This window comes from Nipponia nippon, unplaced genomic scaffold (genome assembly GCF_047370975.1).
Source record: "Nipponia nippon isolate SJK-2023a ecotype South Korea unplaced genomic scaffold, ASM4737097v1 scaffold_6, whole genome shotgun sequence".
In the NCBI taxonomy this organism is placed as follows: Eukaryota; Metazoa; Chordata; class Aves; order Pelecaniformes; family Threskiornithidae; genus Nipponia; species Nipponia nippon.
The window spans coordinates 31,496,021-31,509,697 of record NW_028262380.1 but is presented as its reverse complement, the minus strand read 5'-3'; the positions used below and the strand labels follow the sequence as shown (position 1 = coordinate 31,509,697).

General features: G+C 44.9%; 2 protein-coding genes across 4 annotated transcripts in view; one reads left to right on the top strand and one right to left on the bottom strand.

The window, feature by feature from the left end:
• Positions 1 to 1,071: 1,071 nt before the first annotated feature.
• Positions 1,072 to 13,677, bottom strand: part of PAICS (phosphoribosylaminoimidazole carboxylase and phosphoribosylaminoimidazolesuccinocarboxamide synthase) — a 42,076-nt gene continuing 29,470 nt past the window's right edge. For all 3 annotated transcript variants that reach the window (XM_087735744.1, XM_087735745.1, XM_087735746.1), the window contains 9 exons: positions 10,763 to 10,805; positions 9,744 to 9,941; positions 6,930 to 7,108; positions 6,048 to 6,227; positions 5,844 to 5,957; positions 4,461 to 4,544; positions 4,177 to 4,357; positions 3,018 to 3,176; positions 1,072 to 2,321 (listed from right to left, as the gene is read on the bottom strand). In XM_087735744.1, coding sequence (XP_087591870.1) covers positions 2,155 to 2,321; positions 3,018 to 3,176; positions 4,177 to 4,357; positions 4,461 to 4,544; positions 5,844 to 5,957; positions 6,048 to 6,227; positions 6,930 to 7,108; positions 9,744 to 9,941; positions 10,763 to 10,805 — 1,305 coding nt within the window. In that variant the 3' untranslated portion in view covers positions 1,072 to 2,154. The remainder of the gene's footprint in view (positions 2,322 to 3,017; positions 3,177 to 4,176; positions 4,358 to 4,460; positions 4,545 to 5,843; positions 5,958 to 6,047; positions 6,228 to 6,929; positions 7,109 to 9,743; positions 9,942 to 10,762; positions 10,806 to 13,677) is intronic.
• PPAT (phosphoribosyl pyrophosphate amidotransferase) overlaps positions 11,293 to 13,677 on the top strand; it is a 49,843-nt gene continuing 47,458 nt past the window's right edge. Inside the window, exon 1 of the mRNA XM_087735758.1 lies at positions 11,293 to 11,537. Coding sequence (XP_087591884.1) covers positions 11,410 to 11,537 — 128 coding nt within the window. The 5' untranslated portion in view covers positions 11,293 to 11,409. The remainder of the gene's footprint in view (positions 11,538 to 13,677) is intronic.

Below are 13,677 nucleotides of genomic sequence, written 5' to 3'. Positions count from 1 at the left end.
TGGGTAGAAAACGAGACACAAGTGGCTGGCTGCAGTTGTGTCTCACCATGGTGCTAGGGTAGCCAGGTGACTAGTAAGCTTGTCAGCTTGATTACCCAGCAGAGCTAACACCCAGTGTAGTGTTGGGTAGGGCAGGGGAAGAATAGGAAACGACACCTTCACCTCTTGTGTAACTTTACCCTCAGGTTATGTATTGTTGTACAGCTGAGCTAGCAGACTGCTGCCACCAGGAGAAGAAGTGCTGCATTCTATAGTGGTTGGCTCTGGTTCTGGGCTGATTACAAGAGAAGATAGTCCAGTTCGCTCACCCAAGCAAACAAAGAGCACGCACTCATTTCTTTTCACCCATTAATTTTTCTGCTGGTTAAAGTTAATTCCACTATCTCATTAGGAGAGCTAGCTGGCAGCACCCTTTCAGATGTGCTAGCTTAAGCATGCAGTTGAGTAGTTGAGTACAATCTTGTTAAATAGCTTGCTTACTAAGAAAACCACTGTCTTGAGGATCTTCATTTTTAAGTCAGTGCTGCATCAGTATGCCACCAAGGCATTTCAACCTCACTGTCATCACTAGCCCTCACTATTATTGATATTTCATTTAGAATTTCATTAGAAAAGCAACCGCCCTGAAGACTAAGAAAAGAGTTCTAGTTATTTTGCTTTAGTGTAAGCTTTGACCAATTAAAAAAACCCCTGCACTTAACTCCAGAAGAGAACACTGCTGAGAGCACTGTTTAGAGCTCTTGTATACAACCACACATAAGCCGCAGTCCCTTCCTGTGCCCGAGAAGGCCATCAGCAGCATGTAATCCAGTTCCTCACACTAAGGGGTAAGCCTGACCTACCACACAAACATAAAGCAGTACCTTATGAACAAAGCAACCCAGCTGCCTCTAACAGCAAGACACGTAGTCAAGTAGTATTGTATCTTCCAGAAGACTGTCACCTAATGCCATTCTATGCAGGTTTTAGCGCATAAGCTTTTTACAAGAGCATTACCTAACTTAAGGTCCTCAAGTTATGTACCACAGCTGATGGCTAGTTTGAGTGTAGTTATTCAATAAATCTCCATGATGAAGCTTTGAATTCCACAGTTTATTTATAATTGTAAAAGCATAAATGTTACATACATTGAGTAATTGCATATTTGTTAAAATTGTACCTACTCAGAAGACTGGTGTGTGCAAAGACAAGACAGTCATGCTTAGATTTCCCCCCAGTAGTTTGTTGCTTTACTATTTATTCCCCCCCTTCATTTCAGTAAAATTTCCATGGAAAGAGAGTGAGGAAATATGGATATATAATAGCTAGAGTTATTGAAGTGTACGAAGACAGTTTGACAACATCACATAGGCCCTTTAGAACTACTGAAAGTAGAGATCTGCCTACTATTTGAAAGGGCAAAGACTGGACTAGGCAAGAGTTAGAGCTAACAGGCAGAAAGCCTAGTTACAGTTCACTCAAACCATTTGTAGTTATAGCTTGTATGAACAAGAGAATTGGTGGCAACTTTATCACATTCCAGGAGATATCAGTGGGGTATGTATACACATACATATTAAAAAAAATACACATGTATGTATATACATTTTTTTTAAATAAGGCAGGTATTTATTTCACACTCAAAACATTTTTCCAGTCCCTTTTCCTATTAATATAGCATATGTTGCCATTTTATTGCTAAAGAAAGCATACCATCATTGCAAGCAGAACAGCATCAGCGCACTGGCTTTAGTTAGCAGTCCAGGTGAGTTAATAAGGTTCAAGACATACATTATTACTATGGAAGAATATTACTGTTACAGAAATACAGAAGACTAGTTGAATTCTATTTAGATCGTACCAAATCATTCTCTTGATATAGTCTGTAGTTAACAGTATACACACTAGGAAGCAGAACAGCACCATTTTGGAGCCACAGAAAGAGATACCTAAAAATACTACTTCCCCATCTTTCACTAAGTTGTTGTATTAAAAAAAAAAATACACAAGGGAAAGATGAGGTCACAGACTTCATCTGCTGCTGTAACAATGCTTTCTTCTGTGAGAAGGGATGCAGGACTTTTGAGCTCACCCAAACGTATGTAAATCCTAACATGAATGAATATGCACGCCATTATCCTTCCGTAACTAATAAGAGTTACTTGTTAGCCTGACTTACAAGGTGCACTCCCGAAGTTTTTTGTCAGCCTGCTTCAAGGAGATCCAGGTGTTCAGCATGTTTGACCGCAGTTTGGCCCACACCAAATGGTTGTTTAACCCAAATATCTGGGCAGCAAACTGGGCAGCTCCTTCAGGTGACAGAGTAGTAGGACAGCCAAGACCTGCAGAGAAGAGCATGCCACTTACCAAAGCATATTTTATAGTCAAACAGAACACTGCCTCTGAAGAACAATTTAAGACAATGTTTGTTTCAGCCTCCAGGAAACACGTGCTCTAGTTTTAAAGCTACTGAAGTGTCATGTGTTCCACTACTTCTAACATGACAGCTCCATGGCATTTTAAACCAAAAGCCAGCATACCAAACGACTGTTCTTATACAGAGGCAACAGACTTCTGGGCTTCCTAGTTGCCAAGCATCCATTCAAGTCACTGACAAAGTTAAAAATCATACAGGTAGCAATGCACTGAAGTAATAGTTAGAGTTAAGATCTTACCTACACTGACTGTAGAAAAAGATATTTTTTGATCTTTGATCATAAGGAAAATGCAGGTCTGAAATTAAATTACTTAAATCCCCATTAATAATAATTCCAATTTCAAACTGGAATGTTTAGCAAGGCTAAGCCAAGGTTTCTATTTTTCCAAAGATCATTTGTATGTGATCTTTGCTCTGTCTAGTGGGCTTTTTGCCATCAAGAAGTCAAAGACTGTATGCAAGATATTTCTAAAGACTTTGTTCAGTACTGATTCAGCTACTTTTCCAGTGTTTTGCCACGTGTTTGTATGCGTATGTACACCAGAACAACAACAAAAAGAGAGCTAGGTCAGACCAAGAGCATAAGTTGAAGGTATCTTACCGCTGGGTAGTCTGAGAGAGGACCACACATCCTGAGTACCCCAGTCAGCTGAGAGTGGAGGACAGTTGACGACTGGGTAAGCAGTGTTACCAGACATTACTGGCCCCAAACCATTGCTTCTGCCAGCTACTGCAACAAACACTGTTGGGATTCCATCTCCTGGCAGGAGGGAGGAGGAAGACATTCAGAAATAAGCAATCCACCTTGTTCTCTACCACTTGCTTTTGTAGGAATTTTATCTGAGTCCACAATTCTGTTTGCAGTTATTTTGTCAATCCCATTACATAGCACTAGAATTGTCTGTCCAACTTCCCCTTTACAGAAACATCTTCTAAATCTAGCAGCCTTAAATCCCAGCTACTGTCTACCACAACTGAAGTTAGCATGTCTTACTCTGCCTCTGAGGGAAAGTCTCAGTATCAGAAGAATAGGTGCTGCTTAGCTTTGCAGAGAACATAGCCATTAAACCTCTGGCATCTTTACGTGTTCCTGTCCTTAAATCTTACACAGTTCACCTCACAATAACTGTTTCTCAACTAGTGTTACCACATCTGTAGTTTCACCAAGTAGAAAGTATACTCCCACAAAAATAAATAGTTTTTCTCTCTCTTCTGCTAGGCTATAAACACTTTTGAAGAGATGTCAAGTTTTCTTGGCAAAGATAAGAATTTAAATCAAGTATCTTTTTCTCATGGCATCTAAAATAATGAGCAAGAATATTTTCATTAAACAGGCAGGAAAACATGATGGGAGCAACATCTGCCTTGTAAATATAACATAAGAATATTCAGAGTCAGCTAGAGAAACTATCACTCCTCCTCATTTCAGAAGGGACAGCATCACCAGCAAGATGCTACAGTAAGTGTATTAACACGATCAAGGCTTGAGAAAAGTAGTTCTGGTACTGGGATAAAGGCAGATGTTAGACTAAGTAATGGAAGCTGTGGCTGGGCAGCAGGACAATACAACTACTCCATAACTGCTTAGTGCAGTCTGACCTGTCATTATGTAATTAGCAAGTGTAGATAGAACAGCATTGTAACAGCTTGGCGTTCCGTTCAGCAAAAATCGGCAGAACCCCACACAAATTCTTAAGTTGCCAAGTCATTCATGAACATGATAATGTTTCAATCCAAATCAGTAGTTCTTTGGCATTTACCTTCATATTCTGCTTTGATCCTCAGGGTTTCATCTGGCCCTTTGTGAGCAGAGGTCACTCTTAACTCACAAGGAATTCCAAAGGTTGCACATGCCTTTTTTATTTTTTCACAGTGACTGAGATCAGAAGGAGATCCCATTAACACCACAACTCTACCTTGGCTCTTTGTTTTCAGAAGCAACTGGGGAAAAGAATGAAGGGGGGCGAGGGAAAGAAAAACAGTCAACAGGATTGAAGACATGCAGTTATTGAAGTCTAGATATGTTGTTCAGAAAAACAGATACCTCCACTCTTTCTGCAACCCATTCGAAGTTTCTCTTAACCATTTGCAGTGCTTCAGGAGTCACTTCTTTAAGGTCCCGGTAGGACTGAAAAGAGGAAAAAGAAAAAAAAAGTACTGACGTTAATGCGTTTTGGGTACACAAAGCACTCATTTTGCAGCCACAGTTAGTAAGAATACCCCAATTGAAATATTTATGCAGTTTCTAGGAATTCCACAGGAAGAACAGATTGGTACAGATATAGGAAAGTGTGGATATGGAGGCAAGGAAGACTATTTAATTAAGAACCATCTCAGTAGGTGTAAACAACCTTCTATATTACAATTCGTGGCCATTTGCAACATGAAAGACTTTTAGCCACAAGAGGATCAAGGTTTTGGAAGCTTCCCAAAGGATAAATTTAAGGAAAGACATACAACTTTTTAAAAATTTGTTTTGTAACGACAGGATTGCCTGCAGTAGCACTGCACTAGCCAACCTAGGTTCTGCATGATGTTATCTTGTACCTTATTTTAGGGAGATGAGCAAAAGCACTGTCAGAGCAATCGACTCAAGCATGCTACTACATAATTCAGGTAAAGTAAACAACAGAGCAGTTCTCCTTCATAATTTAAGAGTAATACCCCTCCTCCCACACACACACTTTGAAACCTTCCCCTGTGGCTTACAGCTACTTTCTCACCGGGTCTCTGTTACTAGTCTCAACAACTGTCACAGAAGCTCCATGGCAGCAGCATTCCCAAAACAGTTCTTTCATAACTACTTATCTGGTAGTTCAGAAATATTTGACAAGTGTAATTGCTACAAGTTTAAATATAGGACAAGTTTTATTCCAAACTTGTTTGCAGCCCTCATGTGTGGACACAGTCTGTTAGTAACACTTAGAGACAACTGAGTATTGAATTCAAGCTTAACCAAAATAATGAAGAAAAGCATCCGCCCTGCAGATCCCTCTCATGTATCACCAGATCTCTACTAGTGGAGGATACCACTCTAAATAAACAGAGAAGGTTAGAGGCAGACCTGGGAACCAAAGCTTCTATTCTTCCTACTGATTTGTTGTTCAACTATTTTATTACCTGCACAACAAGTCAGAAATTCTTATTACCCCTGGAAGCTCCATGCTTCATTACAATAGCTCCAGTCAATAGTGCTGTTGGGCATTCGTATTAAAGATAGGCAGGCAGAGGATTTTTTTTCTACCATAAACCTGAAAATCAACTATTTAATGAGAACAGGATTGGGCATTAGGTACCCTATGAGCTACTCTGGAACAAGGTAAGACTATCTAGAAAAAGCCACTCTGAAAACAGATGTTTAACTGTATGGTTGATTTTTTTCACTCTCCTTCCCAACTGACTTAGAAGGTAAAGATTAAAACACTACCTGTTTGTCCTTCTGCTGGCTTCTGTCTCCTGACGGCCACAGTCTCCATGAATCATTGTCAATAACATCAGCAAGAACAATTTCTTTTGTCAGAATATTAACACCAAATTCAATCTAAAAAGACAATAAGAATCCCATTTTAGGGACTATACAGTGATATATTTCCTGTCAGGACCAGGATCATGAGAAATCAGATTCTTATACCTTCAGATCTACCAGAGTGCAGTTTTGAGGCTGCCATGATTTTTCCAGGATCTCAAAAATAGCTTGAGTAGAACGAGCCATAATATCCACTTCAGTCTGGCCAATAGTAAGTCCAGCAAAACAGAATTTTGCTTCAATTAGCTGCTCCTCAGACCACTGTGGATCATTATTAGCATCATCCTGTTAAGAAAACCAAAACATATACATCATGTAATTTAAGCTTACTATACAAGGAAAATAACCATTAGAAGATAATACTAGGTTTTGTTTGTTTGTTTTTCAAAAAACAAACACAGGCTTCAAACTAGTATTTTATGATTAGCACTAAAAAAAGTGACAGCAACATTGAAAACACTTCTTGTAACACCTTAACATCTTTAAAAGCACTTCAAGTTTGGACAGTGCCCCAAGAGCAACAGGGTCCACTACAAACACCACTTCAGGTCATAGTTCACAAGACACTTCTTTCAGCAGGCATTCCCAAAGAGGTTCAGAATCCTGCCTAGCTAGCTACTTAACCTCACCACGCGAGTACTGTTTACATTTCTTCAAATATATCAATGCACCTGTTTCAACTGATGCATTAGGCTTATGCCCAGAAAGTCCTTATACCTTATAAATAAAACATTTTTTCTATTTTATGTACAGTTTGGCTTCGTATTCTTTGATGGCCCTGTAAGCCAGTATTACATTATATGCACTTCAGACAAAACAGCTGTTGGACAAGAACGCAAGAAAACATTGGGATGGCAAAACTACCAATACTAAGAGGATCAGCCAGCCACTAGCGCTACTCACTTTATTTGTCAGCATTTTAAAAGAGATAATACAGAGCTCTAGCTCTGTTTAAGTTTGATTAACATCACAGGAAAGGAAACTTACCTTGTAAAACATCTCGATTTTGGGTGGGTAAAACTTATATCCTTCTTTGACACCAGGGTTTCTTTTGAGGAAGGAGCCAGTAGCAATTCTTCTGCACACCCATTCAATTGGGATCATTTCACAGTGAGCCGCTATGAACGCCGTGTCACTCTGTTTCCTGACAAAAGCTGTTTTGATTCCTAAATATAAAGATGGCAGCTTAGTTCCATTACTAGGCACACTCCACAGTTGAAACAGGAGTCAAACATCTTTAAGTACAACTGAATCTCATTCTTTTTGGGACTTAAGGGACACACTGAATCTCTTCAGGGTATTTTAAGCCCACTCTGGCCTTGCAAGAGGCAATCAATGCCTTTATCTTCCACAAGTCATTAGTTTTGCCCATTTTATCATACAACACTCACTTGTAGCTCAGAACCTTATGCTCTGGGCAGAAATCCCACTCTTGCAAATAATTTTGTTCACAGAGCTTTTTTTTAAAAAAAAAATCTATCCCTCACAATGGCTTTTTTTTAAAAAAAAGTCAGCAGCAACCAAGTACCCAACCATGCTCTCTGGTGGAAGATCCATTATACATGGAAGAGTAATTGGAGGCATTCAAAGGAGTTAGGGAGCATGGTAATCTTTATTACTTTGTTTAATAAAGGAGGATGGGCCAGGGAAGAGAATGACTTAGTCCTCCCTTTCATTACAAACTAACATTTATTTAGGGCACTAGATCTTAGTGATTTGTCAGGCAAAAGACATTAAGACTCAGAAACGTATGCACACACACAAACCTGCTGCAGCAAGTCAACCTTCTTACATAATTCTAAGATGACCCCACATTAAAGAGGGACAGCCAACAGGTGCAGATAAGCACTGTAAGTGCAGAACGGCTCTTTTTTCAATTTCACTCTTGAGGAAAGTCCCACCTTTCTGCCCCCAAAGTTGCCAAGCCCAACTGGCATCTGCCAGAAACAGAAGACAAAGGAGCTGCATCCAGTCAAACCAAGAAGTATCTCTGTTCTGTTCCGCTTCCAGAGCGATAAAGGAAGAATTAAAGTCTTAAAATATAGTATTAACATTGACTCTTCAGATTTTGTTGCATTTCCCTCAAGGGCAGAATGATTTAAATAACCAGCTGCACATTAAGCCACTTTAAATCCAGGCATTAAGGCCCCCATATGGTTTACTACTACGTTTTTTCATCAGTGCAGATGCATGCTTTTGAAGGGCTGACATTAGCTCTATTATAAAAGGGAGAGAAACTTTAACAGAACTTTGTAAATCATCACCTTTGAAAGAGTGGGTTAAGAAGGAGTTGCGCAAAGCAAACAAACTACTTCTATGATAAGGCATTTGCATTATCTGCAATTCATGCTAGTCAAATAAGCAAACTGGAGAAGAGCCCTGAAAGTTCTTTTGTTGCTTTAAAATGCAGCTGCAGCTTACTCCGTGTATTTTTTTCACGGCACCTGAAGTTATGGAGTACAAGACATTTAAGGATCTTTGAGAGGTCTACAGCATGGATTCTTCACATTTAAAGTTTGTATCTGTAGGATATTAAATATTTTTATTGTTAACTATTGCTATTTAAGAATTAGGCAAAACATCTCATTAATTGTTCCTAAATGAAAACTGGTAGTTTTAACCAACTGCAAATATAATCAGAAAGACCTTGGAGGCTTCTTTGTACTGCATGCACAATAGCTTCCCAAGAAAGGCCGGTGACCGAGGATTACACTGAATGACTTGATATATCTTTGTCTCAGCCCATATTTTAAGAAGTACTTGCACAGAAATAGAGGTAGACACAACTCTGCAGAAACCATCTTAATCTTCCCCACATATGAAACATTCTAGGACATTCCTATTTGACTGTCTGAGAACTATTACTACATCTTATAACAGATAATACAACTTTTAGAGTAACTCAGCTGGTACTTGAAGCAATCTTTGTGCAAATGTTTCAAAGTGCACTGAGCACACAGCTATAAGCAGTGTTAACCAAGTTTACTGGTGCCTGTATTATAGTACTGTTTGCAGACTCAAGTTAGAAACCCACCAGCGCAGATTCCTCTTTGCAACTTGCAAACTTCTCAGTCAAAGACACTTCAAAGTGCCTTCTCAAAGCAAAGATAATGGCTCCATTTTTGGAAGCGTGGTGCAAAACTTATGTGTAACAGTTAATTATGTACTCCATGAAAGCTTGCTTCTAGCATCAGGAATACTTCGAGTCTTTTAAAGCAAATATTAGGTTCCTGATACATTCAATACAGATAATATATGCATTTGCCATATAGTCCTCATAACTGTTTCAGCACAAAGCATACAGAACCTTTACGTTGATATAGCACACACAACTAAGAGCGGGAAAGAAAAAAACCACAAAAAGATACTCTAATTTTATCTTTTAGCATTTATACACAAAAAACTTTCACACAGCTTAGACATGGTAATGCCACCAGCTAGCACTGACTTCCATGCAGGAAGAGGTAGCAAGAAAGGCGAGGTGCATCCAGCCCGGTATTACAGGCAAGGGGGCGTGGAGGGGAGGATTAGGGGTGTGTCCAAACAAGCAGGAGAAACTACTGCAGCGTTATCCGCGATTAGAAGATCACTTCAGATAGTCTCACATTCCAAAGCAACAAGTCGCCCACCCAGCTCTGTAGTACCAGAGGTACTTTAGTGTAACTAAAGACTAATAGAAGAGAGCCCCCCCCAAAAAATCATCAGAGCTTCAAGGCACGATAAACCAATATATAGAAACAATACTGTTTTGTAACAATATCTGTAATACACAGGCATGTATTCTACCTTTGAAATACTTACCAGCTTCTTGAAGCAACTGAAACACACAGCTAGTCGTTGTATTGGAAATGGCAGCCTTCCCTTCCATTCGGTCCTTCCTGGCTGCATTGCCCGCTGTTATTTGGTCTTTTGACTGCATGAGAACACATCCCGGGATATCTGGCAGCTCGTACACTTCTTTCGTTTTACCTTCATTAACTTTTTTACCAAGTTTCAGGTCTAAAAAAAAATTTAAAAAAAATCAGTTTTAGATTGAAAGAAGCTTTTTACTTATGCACGTAAGCCCACTAAGTTCGCACACTTTATCAGCTGCGTGCAAAGCGGGACCCAGCAGGACCCCGCGCTGCAGCCAGCGCCCACGCAGAGCGCGCTAGGCCCCCCTCTCCAGGGCAATTCGGCCAGGGTTCCCTCCCCGCAGCCAGGCCGAAAGCAATCGCTCAAAACTTCTCCCCAGGCGGCTCGGGCGCCAGGCGGGGGACGCGCCCGCCACGGGCGGCAGCTCCTCGCCGGCAGCGGCCGTGCGCTCCCCCGGCGACCCTCTCCTCCAGGCTACCACCAGTTTGGTGCCGCCGCTGGCGGCCGGGAGGTGCCGCCTGAGCCGGTGCTGGCAGAAGCCATGCCGCTTTTACCGATTTTTTTTTTTTTTTTTTTTAGCTTCGGGACAAACCCGAAGCTCGGAAAGCCAAGCGGCGCCGCTCGGCAGCGGCAGCCGCACGGAGCATCCTCCGCCCGGAGCGGGTTGAAGCTTCGGCTCGGAGCGTTCGCCTGCCCCTCGCCGCCTCTCCTGCGGGACGGGGGGCAGCCGTGACCCCCCTCAGGCTGGGGGGCGGCCACCCACAAAAAGAAAAAAAAAAAAGAAGAAATTACAACTTAGCGAGGAAAAAGCTCGCTCGCAAGCTCCCACACCCCGACCCCGGCTGAGCGGGCACCGGTCCCCCGCTCCCCCCGGCTTCACCGTTACCGGACCCCCGGGGCGCTCAACGGCCGCGGCGCGCGGGCCGCCCCCTCGCGGCTTCCCCCGCCGGGGGGCAGGCGGTTACCTGATGCTGCGGGAGCCATGGCTGTGGCAGCGGGAGCAGGCACCTAGGGCACAGAGGAGAGGCTCAGCGCACGCCGCCGGGCCCCGCCGCCGGGGTAAGAAGGGGCCGGCGGAAGGGGCGGGCAGGCGGGGCGGCGGGCAGCGGCGCCGCCCGCCAATCGCCGCCCAACGCGGCGGGGACGGCTCGCGCCCCTCTCCGCCCCGCCAAGCCCCCGGGGCGAACCCCGGCCGGCCGGGCCCCCCCCCCTCCCCCCAACCACCGCCACCCCCGTGCAAACACGGCCCCGGCCCCACTGCCCGGCCAATGCCGGCGCCGCGCCGCGCCCGGCCCCCGACTCCCCGCGCCCCAGGGGCGACACCCGCCCCCCGCCCCGGCCTGTTGCGCCCGGCGGGGGCAGCGGGTCCGGGGCGGCGGGGGAGGGGGCGGGGAGGGGACGGGCGAGGCGGCGGTGCGGGAGCCGGGGCGCCCCCCCGTATGTAAATGAGGGAGGCCGCGCCGGCAGGCTACCGGCGGCCCCGCGCGGCGCGGCGCTGTTGGCTGCGCGCGGCGCCGGCAGGAGCGCGCGGGAGCCGCCACAGCGGGGCCGGGAGCGGGAGCGGGGCCGCCCGCCGGGGCCGCGCCGCCCGCCGCCACGTGCCGCCCGCGCCATGGAGCTGGAGGAGCTGGGCATCCGGGAGGAGTGCGGCGTCTTCGGCTGCATCGCCTCCGGCGTCTGGCCCACGGAGCTGGACGTGCCCCATGTGATCACGCTGGGGCTGGTGGGGCTGCAGCACAGGTAAGGGGGCGGGGGGGGCGCGGCGGGGTCGGGATCGGGATCGGTCCGGACGGGGCCGCCGTCCCAAACCGCCGTCTCCGTGGCGGGCCGGGGGCGGCCGGGTTCCCACGCCGGCACGTGCAGCCGGGAGGGCGCCGGGCCGCCGGCGGCGGCGGCGGCGGCAGGAGCGGGCTGGGAGGGGAGCGGCGCGGCCGGGGGCCTGCCCGCTCCGGAGCGTCCCGTCCCGTCCCGTCCCGTCCCTTCCTCCCGCCCCGCGCCGGCGGGGAGCCCCGGCAGCATCCCGGTGGCGAAGCGCAAGGAACCGGGCCGGCCCCGCCGAAGGAGCAGCTCTCGGACGCGCTTTGGACCTCGGCTGCATCCCGCTTCAGTCGCATCCGCTCCCGCTGCTCCGTGCGCGGAGCCCGCGGCGTGGCCGCGCAACCGGGCGGCGGGGATGCGCCCCGCTCATCGGCTGCTGCGCCCGCCGCCCCGTCCCAGCCGCGCCGCCGCGGTGTCACACGGGCGCTGACCTCCCGCCGGCGTCGCGGCGGGGCCCGGCCGTCGTTCTCGGCGTTACTCGGGAGGCTTATGCTAAAGTGTAATTCACACAAATCGAGACGACCGAAACGGAGTGGTTCGTAAGCATTTTTAGGCGCCTACTAGCCATAGTTGCTTAGATTCGTCACCACGATGTAATAAAACTTTTTTTCTACCTGACATGTCTATGGCGCTGTAAAACAGACTAGGTTCGCTGCGGTCCATGTGGATGCAGAGCTGCAAAATGAAGTTTGGGTTCTGCTTCCGTTTGGTATTCGAAGTAACAATGTTATGCACTGACATATACTAATCATTTTTTCAGCGGTGCCAGAAAGGTATAGCCTCCTTGTGGGAACGCATGCACAGCCAAGCACGCACATGCTAGTTTTGTGGTAGTACAAACACCTACATACTATGCTTAACTTTCCGTTTGCAAAAAGTGGGCTGAACATTCCTGACAGTCTGGGGAGGTGGGCTTCTCTAAGTACACATGCACTGCATAGATAAAATTATATGTTCTTTGTATTTTTGAGGTCACGGACATGTAAAGGTTGCTCTGCAGTTGTTTTGGACCAACAACAGAAACTTGTTTCCATTGAGATTTTCTGTTTATTATGGCTGAGTTTCATATACTTTTACTGGTAAAGTGCTGCATCCCTACATGACTCTCATATACTAATCATTTTCTTTGGGTTGCAGGTGTATCATTCATAAACTATATATATTTGCCAGTGTCCATCAAAAACCTTTTTATTGGGAGCGATAGAGCTGCAGAATCCAAGGAACAAAGCCGTGTAATCAATAGTCTCGTTTTAGGTTGCGCCATTTTTCTGTGAAGAGGCTGGAAAAAAATCTTACCTCATTTGTGCTTACACAGTTACACTGGTGGACCTGGAGTTTCTTAGTTGGAAATAAAATGATTGATGTATTTTCATTACTTTGCAGCTTATTATCTCAATTTTCATTGCAACCTTATTTCATGATTTTTCAATACACATTTTTTTTCTTCTTTTTTTCTGATGGGCACTTGACAAGTATATTTGATTTCCATGAGTTCTTTAATATCAAATATCCCCTGTGAAGGACAGAACTGTAGACAGTAATACTAATGTTGTGACTGAGACTGTAAGCAATTCACAAGTCCTACAGGAAGATACGCACCTAAAGGCATACATGCACTACCTCTGATTCTGATCTTCTAACTCAATAATTGTCAAAATTTTTAAGGGATGCTTTCTTAGAGACGTAAACGTTATTGTATCTGTAAAGTGAAACAGGCTGTTCAACTAGGCATACCTTTGCAAGCACTCAGTAAAATTCTATTAAATAGCTGAGATGTTCATGTTTCCATTTCCTTCTTTAGTGTTTCTCACTAACCTCGTTTTTCCTACTGTGAGGTATAGAAGAAGTGGCAGCCCTATCAGGCAGTAACAGGATAACAGCTATTTTTCTTCCTTCTTTTTGGAATGTCCCCTGAAAACCAGAACTAAGATTTAGCATTAACTGTACCAGTAAATTTCATTAAGCCCGTTCTTTTAAACTTAAACACGAAGAAGTGTCTCTTAACCGTATTCCTTTAAAACTAAGTAAATATGAAAGAGAGATATGGTAAATATTAATGGGC